This window comes from Mustela erminea, chromosome 1, assembly GCF_009829155.1.
Source record: "Mustela erminea isolate mMusErm1 chromosome 1, mMusErm1.Pri, whole genome shotgun sequence".
Classification (NCBI taxonomy): Eukaryota; Metazoa; Chordata; class Mammalia; order Carnivora; family Mustelidae; genus Mustela; species Mustela erminea.
In genome coordinates, this window is record NC_045614.1 from 207,155,233 (window position 1) to 207,170,750 (window position 15,518).

Here is a 15,518-nt window from a genome sequence, read left to right on the forward strand (position 1 = left end):
AAAAGCACTAATAAAACATATCAAAATCTCAAGAAGGGTCTGCACTTTAAAATATATTTTCAGTGCAAGCACAATCAATACGTGAAACTAGAAATGCTAAAATTGTGTCCTTTTATACAAAGAGCTTCAACAGCGAAACGTCAAAGACATTCCCTTTATTTGACTAAATCAACGGTGTCTCACGCCTTCCCGCTTTTCAAACACCAGATTAAAAAGGTCATCAGATTTAAGAAAAAACTTGATTACCAAGTGTTCGAGTTATCGTGAAATCATAATCATCTGTTTCCACAGCTCCTCTGGGAGCCCTGGTCCAAGCCAGGAACACCCACCGCCCCCGCTACCGCTGCCCACTAGCCCCCTGACTGCTCTCAGCTCTTCCTCTTATGGTCCACTGGCCACCCATCAGGCAGTGAGCCTACTAAAACAGAAGTCTGCTAATGTCCTTCTTCCCCGGGGGCTTCCCCTCTCCCGCACACCCCAGATGGCCTACCCTGCTTCCGACTCCCTCCTCTCCTACCTCCTCAAGCCTCCCGCGCCAGCCCCTTCACTTACCCTACCCACGGCCCTCCTCACACAGCAAGCAAACCCCCTTCACTCCCACCACTCCCGCCCCCCGCCCCCTGACAGGGCCTCAACCCCCTCTGTTCCCTCATCCTAAAACACTTCCCTCCAAAATCCCTCCACGACTCGTGGTCTCACTTCACTTCTGCTCACACATCACCCCAAACACAGCTGAAGGAGCAGCACCCTCGGCCTCCGGATGCCCCAACTTTCTGTCCCCTAGACCTAACCTTTCCTCTCCAAGCTCTTGACATCCTCCGAAAGTGTGCATTTCCATGTTTTTATGCAAAAAAAATTATATATTTTTATATCTGTCTTCACAAATTTGAATATCAGTTCCATGAAGAATGGAGACTTTTTTCCATCTTTTTTTTTTTTTTTAAAGTAGGCTCTACGCCCAAGGTGGGACTTGAACTCATGACCCCAAGATTAAGAATCATATGGTTTGTGGGCTGCACCAGCCAGGCGTCCCTAGGAGGAAGGGTTTTTGATGGCGTCTCCCAGTGCCTGGAACAGCTATAGTCGTGGTAGGCACACAGAAGTGCTAAATAAATATGTACTGGTTAGGAAATCAATTAATCAGTGTTTCTGCAAACTCTTTATTCCCCCGTCACTTCAAGGAAAACACATTTAAAATGGGTTTTGAAAAGCCAGTGCTTCTCATTCATTATCATCCCATCCACTGGGCCCAACCACCAAATATGAAAAAGTAGCCAAGGAGATAGCACTTAATATCAGAAAGTAAACAGCCAAGCAGACGAACAGGTCACCAACACGTTGCAGCCATTCACAAGCACGAGGATCCCCCTAAGCCACAGAGTGAACATGCCAGACCCCTGAAGTCTTTAAAATCCAGTACACACTTTTCCTAATAACTACCGGCTTTCCTACGAAAGAACAGTGGGTAAAACAATGTCAGAGAATCGTTTATAGATGATATAATGGGACAGTCATCTGTAAATGAGTTCTTTTTGAGAAAACCACTTCGTACATCCGTGAGCTTCCCTGGTCTGTCAAAAATAAAATGGAGGAGGGGCGCCTGGATGGCTCAGTGGGTTAAACGTCTGCCTTCGGCTCAGGTCATGATCTCAGGGTCCTGGGATCGAGTCCCCCAACGGGCTCTTTGATCAGCAGGGAGCCTGCTTCCCTCTTTCCTTTTGCCTGCCACTACACCGCTTGTGAGTGCACTTGCTCTCTCTCACAAATAAATAAAATCTTTAAAAATAAAAATGGGGCACTTGGCTGGCTTAGTGGGTTAAACCTCTGCCTTCGGCACAGGTCATGATCTCAGGGTCCTGGGATCGAGTCCCGCATCGGGCTCTCTGCTTCTCGGGGAGCTATTTCCCCCCCACTCTCTGACTGCCTCTCTATCTCTGTCAAATAAATTAAAAAAATGTTTTTTTAAAAATAAAATAAATAAAAATAAAGATAAAATGGAGGTGGGCACTGGGAACCAATTAACCACGAGTGGTCTGATGCTTGGTCAGTAAGGGTCAACACGTTGAAATCTGCAAACTCTCGAAGAGCCTCTAGGCACACTGTGGGTTCAAATACCTCTTGCCTCAGAAGGACATCAGAACCAGTTAATGGCCTGTACCAGGGACTGGAAACCAGGAACCCTTGGGCAGAATTCAAGGTGGGGTATAAACTTACATGGTGAAAAAAAAAAAAATAACAACTGAAACCTAGCATTTGAAGCAACTGAAATCTCCAATCAGAAATACATGCAGACAACAAATACAGGAGTATTAGCAGTCGCTGTGACCTGTCACGAGAAAAAAATTAGTTATTTCCCAGTCACATTCTAGCGGCCACTACTACCTCAAAGTGTTATTCATGCTCATCACGACTTCAAAACAGCGGGAGCTATCAGACTTACCGCTAGCTCTTATTATTTAATGACCCAATAAATAAGCACATATATTATCTATAATTTTAAGACTGTTTTTGATAATTATTTCTACATAATTAGGCCACTGGCAAGCCGACGTATTTTATTTCATGCAGGCTTTACCAAGTTGCCCAGGCTATCTTACGAACCAAAAATTCCTGGGCCCCTGAGCAGCTCAGTCAGTGAAGCATCTGCCTTGGGCTCAGGTCATGATCCTGGGGTCCTGCGATCGAGCCCCTCCCGGTCTCAGGCTCCCTGCTCGGCCGGGGAGTCTGCTTCTCCCTCTCGTTCTGCCCCTCCCCCAACCATGCTCTCTTTCTCTCTCTCTCTCAAATAAATAAAATCTTAAAAAAAAAAAAAAAAAGAACAAAAAAGTTCAGAATCCGATAAAAACAGAGATGTGAGTAAGCAATACTCACAATAAACAATAAAATTAATGAGTCTCCGGCGTTTGCCTCCTCAGGGATCTCCGAGCTGGAGACCTTTCGCAACGAGCAAGAGAGAATCCCATGCTCTGTTCGCATTTTAGATTCTTTTAAAAAATTATAATTAGAACATCTGTCCAGCAACCGTAGATACAAACAGACTAACCTTGGCACACCTCCGTCTCCTACATTAGATGAACTACACAACGGCCAAGACTCAAAAACAGTAATTGAGTCTATATAATTTCATAAGATGTGTCTCAAGCACTTGCTATGTGTGGGAGACGAGGGACACGGAAGTGGGTCAGGTGCAATATAGGAAAGTCACGACCACCAAGATGCAAACACATGGGTGATCTGGCGGCGATTCCAGTCTTACTGCCAACGCGCTTTCCTTTTTTACGTAAGGAACAGGGTTTTCTTTCCTCTGCTCAGAGAGAACAAAGCTGGGGCTCTTCCACATGCCAGAGGGGGGAAAAACAAATCAGCTACTCTCCGCTAAAAGTTCCCTCTTCTGTTAACAGTCAATTATTTAGGCGATGCTTGGAAATAGACTGGTCTTGACCTTCTTCTGTTGATTGCATGGCTCAGAAAAGCGCAGCGGACGCACTCCCTCTCCGATTTCATTAGCAACACTTAAAGGCGCACGAGGGAACATTTCAGGATGATGGCAACGTTCTAACTTAGGACCGTAGCACGGGAAGCAGGACGGCATACATGGGTTCAAACTCCTCGAACTGCGTGCTTCTCGCTCGCTGAGCTCTAGCATACACGAAGTGAACGTCAAAAAAGCAGTGGATTGGAAACAAAATTCCCCACTAAATTTTAAATCACGCTTCTCCTTTTCAGAGAGAGAGACTACTGGGGTTTAAGTTTCCAGTTCTGCTTTCTGTGGTGCAAGCGTGTCTGAAGTCATGCTGTTATCATTCGTGTTTCCGTGGCAAGAAGCACGGTGGCCCCCAGAGGAATGACTAAGTGCAGAGAGGGAAGAACGAATTCCAAGAGAGAGGCGCCTTGCTCCTCAAACGTCTCTTCCTCGAACTGAAAAATGTATCACTCGCCTAACAAAAAAGGAACTTGTCGCCGTCTTGCTGCTGGGACCACCTTTGACTGAGTATCTACTATGTGCATCATGATGTCTAATCTTTGCGAAATCCTCAAAATTAAGCACAGATGACCCTTGAACAACAAAGGTTTTAACTACATGGGTCCATTTTTTACATAGTTATTTTTTAGAGGGCTGTAAATGTATTTTTTCTTCCTTATAACTTTTTTAAAAAGATTTTATTTATTTATTTGAGAGAGAGAGAGAGAGCACGAGCAGGGGGAGCAGCAGAGGGAGAGGGACAAACAGACTCGGTGATGAGTGAGGGACCCCGATGCAGGGCTTGATCCCTGGACCCAAAGATCATGACCTGAGCTGAAATCAGCTGCTTTACCAACTGAGCCACCCAGGCGCCCCCTCTTCCTGTGACTTTCTTAATAACGTTTTCTTTTCTCCAGCTTACTTTATTGCAACAATACAGGACATAATGGATGCAACATACAAACTATGCGTTCACTGACTGTCAACACTATGGGTGAGATTTCCAGTCAACAGCAAGCTATGTGCAGTTCAGTTTCAGGGAAATCAAAAATTCGCTCGAATTTTTGGCCATGCAGGCATTTAATGCCCCGGGGCCCCTGCACTGTTCAGGGGTCAACTCTATCAGCACCTCTTTCTTTGCCAATACCACAAAATGAGTAAGCAGTAGGGCCAATATAAAACCCAGCTCCTTGGGCGCCTGGGTGGCTCAGTGGGTTAAGCCGCTGCCTTCGGCTCAGGTCATGATCTCAGGGTCCTGGGATCGAGTCCCGCATCGGGTTCTCTGCTCCGCGGGGAGCCTGCTTCCTCCTCTCTCTCTCTCTGCCTGCCTCTCTGCCTACTTGTGATCTCTCTGTGTCAAATGAATAAATAAAATCTTTAAAGAAAAAAAAAAAAAACCCAGCTCCAGTTTAGAACCCATGTCCCGTGATGAGGCTCGAACCTATGTAAATGTCCCCAGGAACTGCCGTAAGGACAGTTATAAAAGACGGGGACATACAATCCCAGCGCCGCCTTTTCATCCCACGGGACTCGACCCATCGGTTCCCATACACAGGTAGGAGTCAGTCAACACGGAAGTTAGTGCTTCCCCCCCTACATTCCCAACAAGAGCCAGCTGATCTCTGAGTCACTGATTCAAAACAAAGGACTGCCAAAGCCACAAGGAAAGCAACTAAAATTCTCAGGGGCAGCTCCGGATTTCAATCTTTCACGATCGCACAAAGGTGGCATTTCTACTCGGCAGACACATTGTGAGAAGTAAGGCCACCTTCACCAAGTTTAGAGCGCTGAAGGAGGCTCATTTATTTTAGAATTCGTTCCTCTTCACCAACCACAATTAGCACGGGCACACATATAATTTAAAAATAATCTCCCACAGAATGTACTTGGACAACAGTCATAAACATTACCAGCTCATAAATGTCCTCCTCGGGCTTTGGAACGTAGTGTTGCATTTTGTTTTCTATTAGGAATTTCAGACGCAGGTAATGAGCGGAATAATCCAGGTGATGTGTCTGGGACAAGAGGAAGGAAAAAGAAAAGACAATGTCTGTTCAATAGTAAAGAGGAATCATTAGCGCCCACTGGCATATTACCATCCCGAGAATTCTAGAGAGTTCTAGAGATTTCTAGACTCCAGAGATTTCTCACTGCAGAGGGGGGTAACGTTTCTATACCTCTTAGAAGGTTTACGCTGAAAACTCAAATCTTGAAAGCATTTTCATTCAATAGATGAATAACATCCCATGGGTAGCTATGACTTTATGATTCCATGGAAATAACTGAGTCGCTTCTCCACTGCTGCTGATCTGAGTCATACCCTTTAACACCGGTTTTGCAACAAAACCCACCAGATCAAAGAAGCCCTTCCACATAATTCCAAACACACAAAGGTGATTAAAGGAGCAGAGTAACAGAAAGGCAAGGAAGTACTCCCAGTGGTAGAGAAAAGCTGTGCCCAGCAAAGTTGTTTTTCTAACCACATGGGGACACTGGGACAGTTGTTAACAGTTCATTTGCAGGCGAGTCAGTGTGAAGACAAGGCATTTGGATTTCAGTCTTATTTATATACACCCTGAGTGAGACTCCCTCCGGGGGCAGTGCAGACGGGCACAGGTCCAGCTTTGGAAACACACTGAATGACTTGCCCAAAGAAAACAATTCTAAAATCGTTAAGGATTGAAATATCCAGGCCTTCTCCTTTGGTCCAGAACGGGTCAACTGATTTTTCCCCTCTAGAAAGTCATCCTCAGTTTAACATTGCAGGTGGGGGAAGCCATGGCGGCATATGTGGTTTTATGACTAACCCTCCATCTAAATTCATGAAGATGCAGAGAAAAACATAAAAAAATGCTCTTCGAAAGTTACATGGCAGCCTGAAAATGATTGTTAGAAAATGTTTGAATCAAGTCATTTTTTTCTAAAGCCTTATCTTTTAGAGATTCATCCTCAAGTACTAGGAGATAAAGATACGATATCTGCAATTTGCCTCCAAAACAATTCAGAGCAGGGAAGGGAGTTGGTAAACAGTCGAAACATAATTTCGGGAATCACAGGACCTTGGTGATAGTATGACATGCAGGAGGTTTATGACATGATTCTCTACTCTTACACAAGTCTGACATTTTTTGTAAATATAAAATCTCTTCCCACCCAAAGCTCCAATGGGGAGAATTATTTAAAGGTAAGTGAAATGGATTTTTCACTGCTTTCAAGCTCCTCCTGCTTACCCTGCCCACCTCCCCAAAAACATTTTCAAGGCCCAACTAAGATCATGCCAACAATTATTCCAATAACAGTCATTCGATCACATCTAATAAACTCGTAAGTGTCCCCAGCCCCGTGTGAGGCACTGCAGAAATAGAAACGAAGCCTGTAGGCGTGTGTATGGCTATGGAGAAAGGGTGTGCAGAAAATGGAAGGTGGTCGGGTGGGGCCTTTGCTATTTGAATAAAGATACATACAAGACAGGCATCCTGCCTTAGGCACATTTCCAGAGACCACAATATCAATCCTGCACATTTCCAGAGAGTGCAAATGAGTGTGTTCTGAACATCTAGCATGATGATGAGCAAGTTTTCTATCAGTGACTCTTCGGAACCCCCACTGTGTATCCTCTCCCAAGTCAAGTGAGGGTCTGAAGCTCGCCGTGTGATCACAGGCACCGTTGGTCCAATGCCCAGTGTCGCACCAACCCAGATGGTCAGTGTCTAAGACAACACGAGCGTACGGATAATCCAGAGAAGCAAAGAACGGGCAAGTTTTCAAGTGTGCGATCTATTGCTTGTGGGAGAGCTGCTGAGACAAACATCCATGAAATAATAATATTTAGGGGAAAAGGATCAGGAAAGTTTCCCTCCAGAGACAGAAGCTGCAACTGCTTCCCACCTACCCAGGTCTTCACTGAAATCTTTAAGTAGAAGAAAAAAACTTGTGTCCACCATCTGTTTCTGACTGTCGTGGTAAGGAAACAGAAATGAAATTCCATCGGGTCGTGGTAAGGAACAAGTCTACTTGGCAACCCTACTGTCATCGTTAATAAACACTTTGCGGATACTCCCAATGAGGCTGTGACTTAGTCAGACGGTCTTCTGGAAGTCGGACCCGAACAGCAACCTCACCTAAGAAGTTTCTGGTTCCTGAACCCTCAGTGTGAGACAGATGCCCCACTTCAGGCACCAAACATCTTAAGATGGTCCTGATGAAGACTGGAGATTCTCAGCACACCTGAAGTTCTCCTGTGCTGAAACACTTGCACAGATGTACAGAGAATGACAAATGACAGCTGTCAAGGTACCTCACTTCAAGGAGCACAGAAAAGACAACAGTGATAATGAGGCCGATTCTTGCCGCCTCCCTCCCCCACCGCCTTTTCCAAACTTCATAAAGCTATGTACAATAATGTCCTGATGATTTTGAAAAACAAAAATGGCATATGCAACAAACAAAATTTTTAATACTGATCCTAATGAATTAACCAATGAACTTCTTCATCCTAATGAATTAAATCAGATCGTCAGAACTTTCAAGGAGAATTTTGTGCTCCCCGAGTATCTGCTAGTCAATACCAAGGCAGGTCGAGCAAATTACCATGTTCGCAATACATCTTTGTGCAAAAAAGAATTCCAAGCATCAATAAATATTTTAACATGGCAATTCTAAATATTTGGCCTGCTGTAGACTTGTAAAACATTCAAGAGAAAGCTTTCTAACTCAAGAGAAAAATCAGTGAGGGATTTAAGTGGTACCAATCAGTTTTCCAAAGTGCATTACTTGAATTACTTAGAGACCATCTGATTTCATTTTGAGGCCATATAGCCACATGTCATACCCAAAGATGAATATTACCATAGAACAAGTATTAGCAGGGTTGGCATATATTTTTTTTAATTTGCATCTACTTCAAAGGATGAAGTAGTAAAAGACAATGCAGCTTTTTTCAGTAAATAGTCTGAGCAAATTATAATGGATAATAATGTGATCTTTCAATCCACATGGGATTGCTCTTCCATTTTGGTCCAACTTCTCAGGGAAACATAAAAGCATGCAGTTACCACATATAGAAATCCATGCAAACATACACACACACAAGCGCGCACGTGCGTGCGCACGCAACTACCATGGAATTTCCAAAGATATTTATCCTCCTCTTCAAGGTGACTTTTTTTTTTTTTTAAAGCCAATGGTTATAGAATAATCAAAGGCATAAGCCAACATAGGGACGGCATGAAATAAAACTCATCCCAGGGCCACACATGAATAATATCAGTGACTATGGATGAATGAATTTTTTTGCAATTATTTTGGTAATTGCAATGATCGAATATATAGAAAACCCATAGGCCAATGTGGTTACCTGCTATATTTAGCAACAATCTTTTCCATAACATCCATAACATGAACGGTACATGAAATGTAGATCTTGAAACATTTACTATACCAGAACTTGACTGGTTCTCGGATGGTAGATGACAAACTGATGGGAAATGATGTGGATCAGATAGAATAGGAAAGAGAATGAGCTGAATGCAAGAGACAGAAGAAAGAGATTGATTATTAAATATCAGAAAAAGCATCCATCACCCACGTTGAGAATGACAATAAAGAAATAAAAGACAGACATTCTGACAATCACCTTTCTTTTTCAGTCCCTCCTCCAACAGAAAAAAACACTCACCATTAATTAGATCATTAATAACATGTAGCACTGTTTCCCCATTATCTCTTTCCCTCTTAAGAATAAAGCCGGCTCTACTAATGACAATAAAGTGTTTTCCAGAGAAGCAGCCAGCTTTAGAAGGCACCTGGCTCCCGGCACACTATATAATTTATCCTACATGGGTGTTTTTCCAGAGACCATCAATTTCTTAAAGTGCACACAGAAGTTTTCCATTTTTAAACTCGTGACACTTAAGCTTGTCCCACGCCATATTGTTTTTTGTCTTTATTTCTACTTTTGGGGAAAAAGAGCTGAGGATACAAGGAAAGTTGGGCAGGATGACCTTCTGTCCTCATGATGTCATGAAAAGTCTTTCCAGCGATAGAAATAAACACGTCATAGGGGGACAGGTCCAACTATCTTTGTAGAGATGGTCTCTAGTTGCTGCGACAATACTACTCCCCATTCCTTGGGTTTCTATCAAGACAACTGCTTGAAAAGTATCTCAGATTGGGCCCATCATTATTTTCCCCACTCACTGTTCAATTTTCCACCCATCGATGGTCACTGGAAAACTGACCTACCCTTCCATCCCTAATTGTGTCTGAGGCTGATGGATACAGGAGGCCCTAAAGTAATGCCAAGTAAGTTTGGCTTATGGGGGAAAAAAAAAAAAAAGCACAAGAGTCCTACTTTTGACACCTTCAGCTGCAGTTCTGAGAATAACTCCCACAGCTCTGCAGAATATTAATGGGTCTCTAAAGAATCGTGCTAATCTATAAATAAAAGAATGCAGAAATCCTCAATAGGCCAATTTTGTTAAGTAATTAAAATGAAAAATGTGAACAGAAATACCATTATCTTCAAAAAGCTGGAATTCATGTACATGAAGGATTCAAAGCATGTAACAGTATCATTTATTTTTAACACCTATATGGGGGCTGGTTTTAGCTTTGTCCCGAAACAAATGGTCCTTCTACATTTCCTGCACATAAGGCTTATTTGAGCCAGACTGTTTCATTTCTCCCACTCATAAAAAGAGCCATTTTTCCCCCCTTACAAAGGCCCTAGTGATTTGTTTTCTTTAACAAATTTAAAAATTGCTGATTGCAGAGGTACACACAGCACTGAGGTGCTTGCTATGGGACAGAAAGCTGGGCAGTTTATAAACCATTGTGTTGAGTGAGGAGGTCCTCAAAATGTCACTGTCTCCATCCAGTTTCTTCCAGGGCAAAATTATGCCACAAAGGTCTCTACTTGCCCTTTCGCGGCCCTGGGGAAAACCATCACACGGTCTCAAGAACAGATTCTAGATTCTTCTGACCCTTACATCCTACCCTTCTTGATGAGCAATCTGGTGCCGGAGGGTACACTGAGGCTCAGAACCTCGGTGGATGTGGGTTCAATCCCCCTTTTGCAAACTGACTGTGATGTGAGCCCAGGGCCAGGAGCTACGGCTCTCTGGGCCTCACTTTCTCCATCTGTGTAATGGGTGGGGGGCAGCAGTTCTTTCTCGGACTTGATAGAACTAAATGGGACTATTAGTGCTATCAATTGTGTGAAAGTAAAAACGGGCCCATGAGGAAAGCTCTTTCCTCTTTGCTTCCCCCACTCAAGGGACTTCCAACGGCTGCCCGTCGGGAGTGAAAAAAAATAACACCATGTTGACCTTGAAAAAGATTAGGAAGTTTCTCAGCTTCAAGTGAAAGCAGAGAGAATGAGCTCAGGCATCTGTCACATACTCACACAAAAAGAGGCTAATGCTCTGTTTTATAGGAAAGGGAGTTTCCCATCCTAGAGGTCACATGTATTTCTTTCAGTTTTTCCCTCCCCAGATGCAACGGCGTGTCTGCTGCTGTCAAAAAGCAGGTTATACACAGCACGCAAAACACGATACCATTAAATACATGCGTGTGTGTGCGTGTGGAAAACAGAAGGGAAGACAGACGCCAGACCGTTTACAGCGTAACTTCCAGATCCTGGAAGGGTGGGTTTCACTCGCTTTGTTCTTTACCCGAATTGTCTACAATTTTTGCAATGAGTGTGTGATATGCTCATTACAATTCTATGAAATACACATATTGAAAGAAGCTACTTAAAAAGAATCCCTCACCTCCCAAAGCCAAAGAATTCGCTTCTGCTTATTATGCATATGATCACAAAGGATTCCCAAGCTGCTCCGAGGGGAAATGGAGGTATACTGGGAATGCCTGCCTCTCCAGCACGCCTCCCAACTTCCACGTGCGCTGTGGGAAATTCCTCCAGCCCCCTCCGCTCTTCTCAAGGAAACGACCCAAGGAACTTCATACCTTGCAGATCAGCTCCAGGGTGTCCCGGGCAGTGTCCCCGGGCCGGACGACGGTCAGGGCTGGCTGGTTATTTGGCAGACAGAACCAGGACGGAGTGAAATACTCATGGACCCAAATGTCGCAGTCGGGATTGTGCTGATGGACGCTGGGCAACACCATTTCTTTTTCCCTCTACGGTAAGAAATCAAGTTAGCCGGGCAACAGTGGTAGGGCTTTGTGCTTTTCGATCCCCAGATCGTACGCAGGGATTAATTATTCCCGTGAACATGGCCCAAAGCAGAGATGGTGGCACTGGTTGAAGAAAGGGACATTCAGAGGCAGGAAGAAGTTATTGAGAGAAGAGCTTTAATAGAGTAAGGAAAGATTTCTTAGATACGGTTTCTTAGACCTGGTCCAAAGCATCCACGGGCGGGCCGTGTGTGAGTGAGTGGGCACTCACTCTGAAATTTGGAAGAAAGAGAGAAATGGCTCATCCATTCAGCTCAGTGTTCTTGCTAGGATTTCTTCCACCAACCCGCCTTAATTTAGAGCAGGGAATTCCTGCAGCAAGAATATCTACGGGTGAGTTCTGTTTCAAAGGCAACAGTGAGGCCCCAGGGACGTTCTTAAAGAAAAGATGATGCTCTAGCACTCGTATTTACGGGGACCATCGTCTCTGTGCTTGCATTGACTTCCAGCACAGTTCTGGGACAGATACGGCCCCATTTCCCAGGGGCCGTTCAGGGAACCTCAAGGCGTGATCTTTCTGGCCTTCTTCGGCTGTTGCCACACACCATCCTCCCCACCACTCTGCGGGAGGGCCGGGGAGTAGCGCCCAGTTTGTAAGGATGGGATATGCGTGCATTCAGCGGTTGGGTTAATCTAAGTCAGGCAGCTAAAACCCTCCACAGCAATGAAGCAGGGGTCCAATCTTTTTGAAATAAGGAAACAAAGAATGATGTTAGATTTCAGCAATGGAGAAAGAATACTGATGGGCAAGATGTGCTTTGATAAGACTTGATTATTGGTTTAAAACCAGGCCAATCAGTAAATACACATCTATAGGTTACTAAGAACAAGGCTGGTATTAACAAATTACAAGAAGAAACAGATTTCCAAACAAAGGCTGACAGGTGGTAACGTAACAACTTCCATTCACAAAAAGAACGAATCCCAGAATGGGGGACCTACTTCTGTAAAGGCCAGTGAGCTAAATTCACTTGAGAAAACAACTTCAGCTCTGGCTTTGAATGATGTTGCATGTGCAGATAAATTAAACCCCAAGGAAGGATCGGCAAAAAAAGCAATCCCCTTGGTTAAATCCCATTAACTAAAATCGGAATCTCCTACTATCCCCATGCAGCATGTTAAAAAAATGATGCTTAGCAATGGATTGGTCCAAGTTTTGTACCTAAACTGCTCTTTGAGATCAAGGCATTCTAGCCAAGAAACGGAATAAAAAAGTATCTCCAAGAAACGGAAAAACAAAAGGGACACAGAAATCCAGAGGAAAAACATTTACGGGTTCCAGGATCTCTGTGTCTGGAGAGGATATCCCAACATTAAAAGCGAACTAATAATCGTATGCAAGATGAGTTACCTAACTTCAGAAATGGCTCCATTAATATCAAAAATTATGCTTGGATCGCATATAGGTACAGCGATTTAATTACACCAGGTCTCATCAGAGGGAGAGAGAGTCTTTCAAAGAGAGGGCTGTGGCTGGGTATTTCCAAGGACAGCTGCCTCTGTACCCACGATGACACGATCCAGGAGCAGTCCGAGCACAAAAGTGAGAGAAGGCCTGCCCGTGGCTGCCCGCCTCTCCTCCCCCCTCCAGTGGCCCGAACCCCGCCCCCATCCCCCCCACTCCCCGGCACTCTGATTTCAGAGGTTCGTCTCCACCTAGAACGCCAGGCTGCTGACGCGGCTGCTGGGTTGCATGGCAACCAAGGGCTAAACTCTCTGTCATATCGATTCGGAGTCCGAAAACCAGAGGATCCTTCCAAGGTCACATTGTCGACATCAGAACCCCCGAACAAAGAGGTTGCTGGTATCACTACAAGGGTCTTTAAAACTGGGGAATGTCCATTTATTTAGAGGCTGAAAAAAGTAGCCCAGGGGAAAAAAAAAAATCAATATTCTTTATGGGCTTTCAATCAGAGCAGTTTGACAACCCCTTTTAAATCCAAGCACAAGGTTGGAACAAGTCTGTGAATCTTTAATTGAATACTTGTCTTTCAGGAGGCAAATGCAGGGTTTTTTTGTTGTTGTTGTTTAAAGAATATACTATCGGAACAGTTCTTTGAAATTAAGGGGAACAAAACAGCATGTGTGGGCAGAGAGGGAGGGCAGTACGAATTCACTTCTTGGGAATGGAAGGTGGATATAAAAGGAATCAGCAATGACATAAAATACTCAGCTCCCCAGAACCCAAATTTTGTCTTAAATTCTCGATGGGAAATTACACATCCAAATGGTAAGTACTGAAAATGTTATGGCAGCAGGAGCGTGTTCTCTTTGTTACCAAGTTTTACACATAAAAGGCTTTTCCACATTTTACTGACCTGTTACATAACTTTGAAGATCTGATCATTTCGGTATTTAACAGAGTCCACTTAATTTTAGGATCCCAAGAAACCAATGAATTGTGTGATGTTGATACATTTGTGGTACTTTTAGAAAAGGAACGTGTTTATTTTTACCTTGCCATCTGGAACAGTGTCATCAAATATTCCCTCTAAAGATTTCTTTACAGCATCCGTTCCTTCACCAAACACCTGCACGTACAAAAGAATCATATTAAAAAAGACCTTGGGCAGGAGGGCAAACGAGGCATGGGAGGGGGGATGGAAAATGGACACGGCTCTTAGAAAACATTACAGAGCTTCCAAGTACTCCTCTATCAGATCCAAGAATAGGGAGCACATTCCATGGTAGCAGACCATGGAAAGTACGTTCCTCTAACTGGATCACCTCCCATGATCTATGACAACTCGAAGAAGAAAGAAGCTGAAGAAGAAGAAGGAGAAGAAGAAGAAGAGAAGAGAAAGTTAGCTCTTAGATCTGGATAATTCATTTAGATTTAAAGACAATACATTTGCTAAAGCAATGATCTAGGTTTGTTCACACTGAAGAGTTTCTGCAGTTCCCTCCTAGACATGATCAAATGTTTATCAATAATTAATTTTTCATACTCTGTGGAGTAGAACCCGAGAACGTACTTTTCTAGTACCTTCTACAACACAGAAAAGGTTGTTTTTTTTTTTTATTTAAAAAAAACCAAAAAACAAAACAAATTTGTCTGTTGTTCAAAATTAAATGAATTCTGCTAAGTCGTCAAAATCTAAACATGGAGACAGGAGAAATAACACATATTGGCTTTAAACCAATCAGATACTATCAGGACCATACAGATGATTAAGAAAAAGCCTTTCTCCCGATGTAAATGAGATCGACAGAAACAGACGATTTTTGTCGATTTCAAAGTACTGAATTAGTAAGTAAATTTCTGTTGGTGTGCTTATGGCTAAGCAAGAAGATTTTGTAAACTTTAAGAAAAAGCAACAAGAATTGCTTGGAAGACATGGCATCACCCTTTGATTTTTGAAATACGTTTAAACATTCTCTTGGACTGGGTTAATGCGAGTCATCTACTTCGGCAGCGATGGGAATGTAACACAACTGGACGCCTACACGAAAGAAGCAGGTGAAGCAAGGCTTTTGATAGAAAAGAAGGTCAAGCCGAGCTGCCAACCTCAAAGCCCTGGCATATATTTTAGTGGTGGTCTGAGCCCTCGGCCCTCACGGGATTCACACACAACACCACACCACCTCCCAGAAGGACGGGGGAGTCTTGACTGTGAAAGTCCCCTGTGGGTGAGCTTAGGCATGAGCCGCCAAGTCTCTTGTGTGATTTTTTTATGGATGAAATAATGACTTTCCGCCACACCTGGGTGGCTCAGTCGGTTAAGCATCTGCCTTTGTCTCAGGACCCAGGATCCTGGGATTGAGCCCCACTTTGGGCACCCTGCTCAACAGGGAGTCTGCCTCTCCCTTTGCCCCTCCCCCTGCTCCTTCTCTCTCAAATAAATAAAATCTTTAAAAA

General features: G+C 43.7%; 1 protein-coding gene across 10 annotated transcripts in view; it reads right to left on the reverse strand.

Annotated features, from left to right (window-relative positions):
* TIAM1 (TIAM Rac1 associated GEF 1) overlaps positions 1-15,518 on the reverse strand; it is a 383,887-nt gene that overhangs the window by 70,797 nt on the left and 297,572 nt on the right. For 9 of the 10 annotated variants that reach the window (XM_032353687.1, XM_032353692.1, XM_032353699.1 and 6 more), the window contains 3 exons: positions 14,116-14,190; positions 11,432-11,602; positions 5,374-5,478 (listed from right to left, as the gene is read on the reverse strand). In XM_032353687.1, the coding sequence (XP_032209578.1) occupies positions 5,374-5,478; positions 11,432-11,602; positions 14,116-14,190 (351 nt within the window). The remainder of the gene's footprint in view (positions 1-5,373; positions 5,479-11,431; positions 11,603-14,115; positions 14,191-15,518) is intronic. The other variant, XM_032353696.1, reaches the window with a different exon arrangement.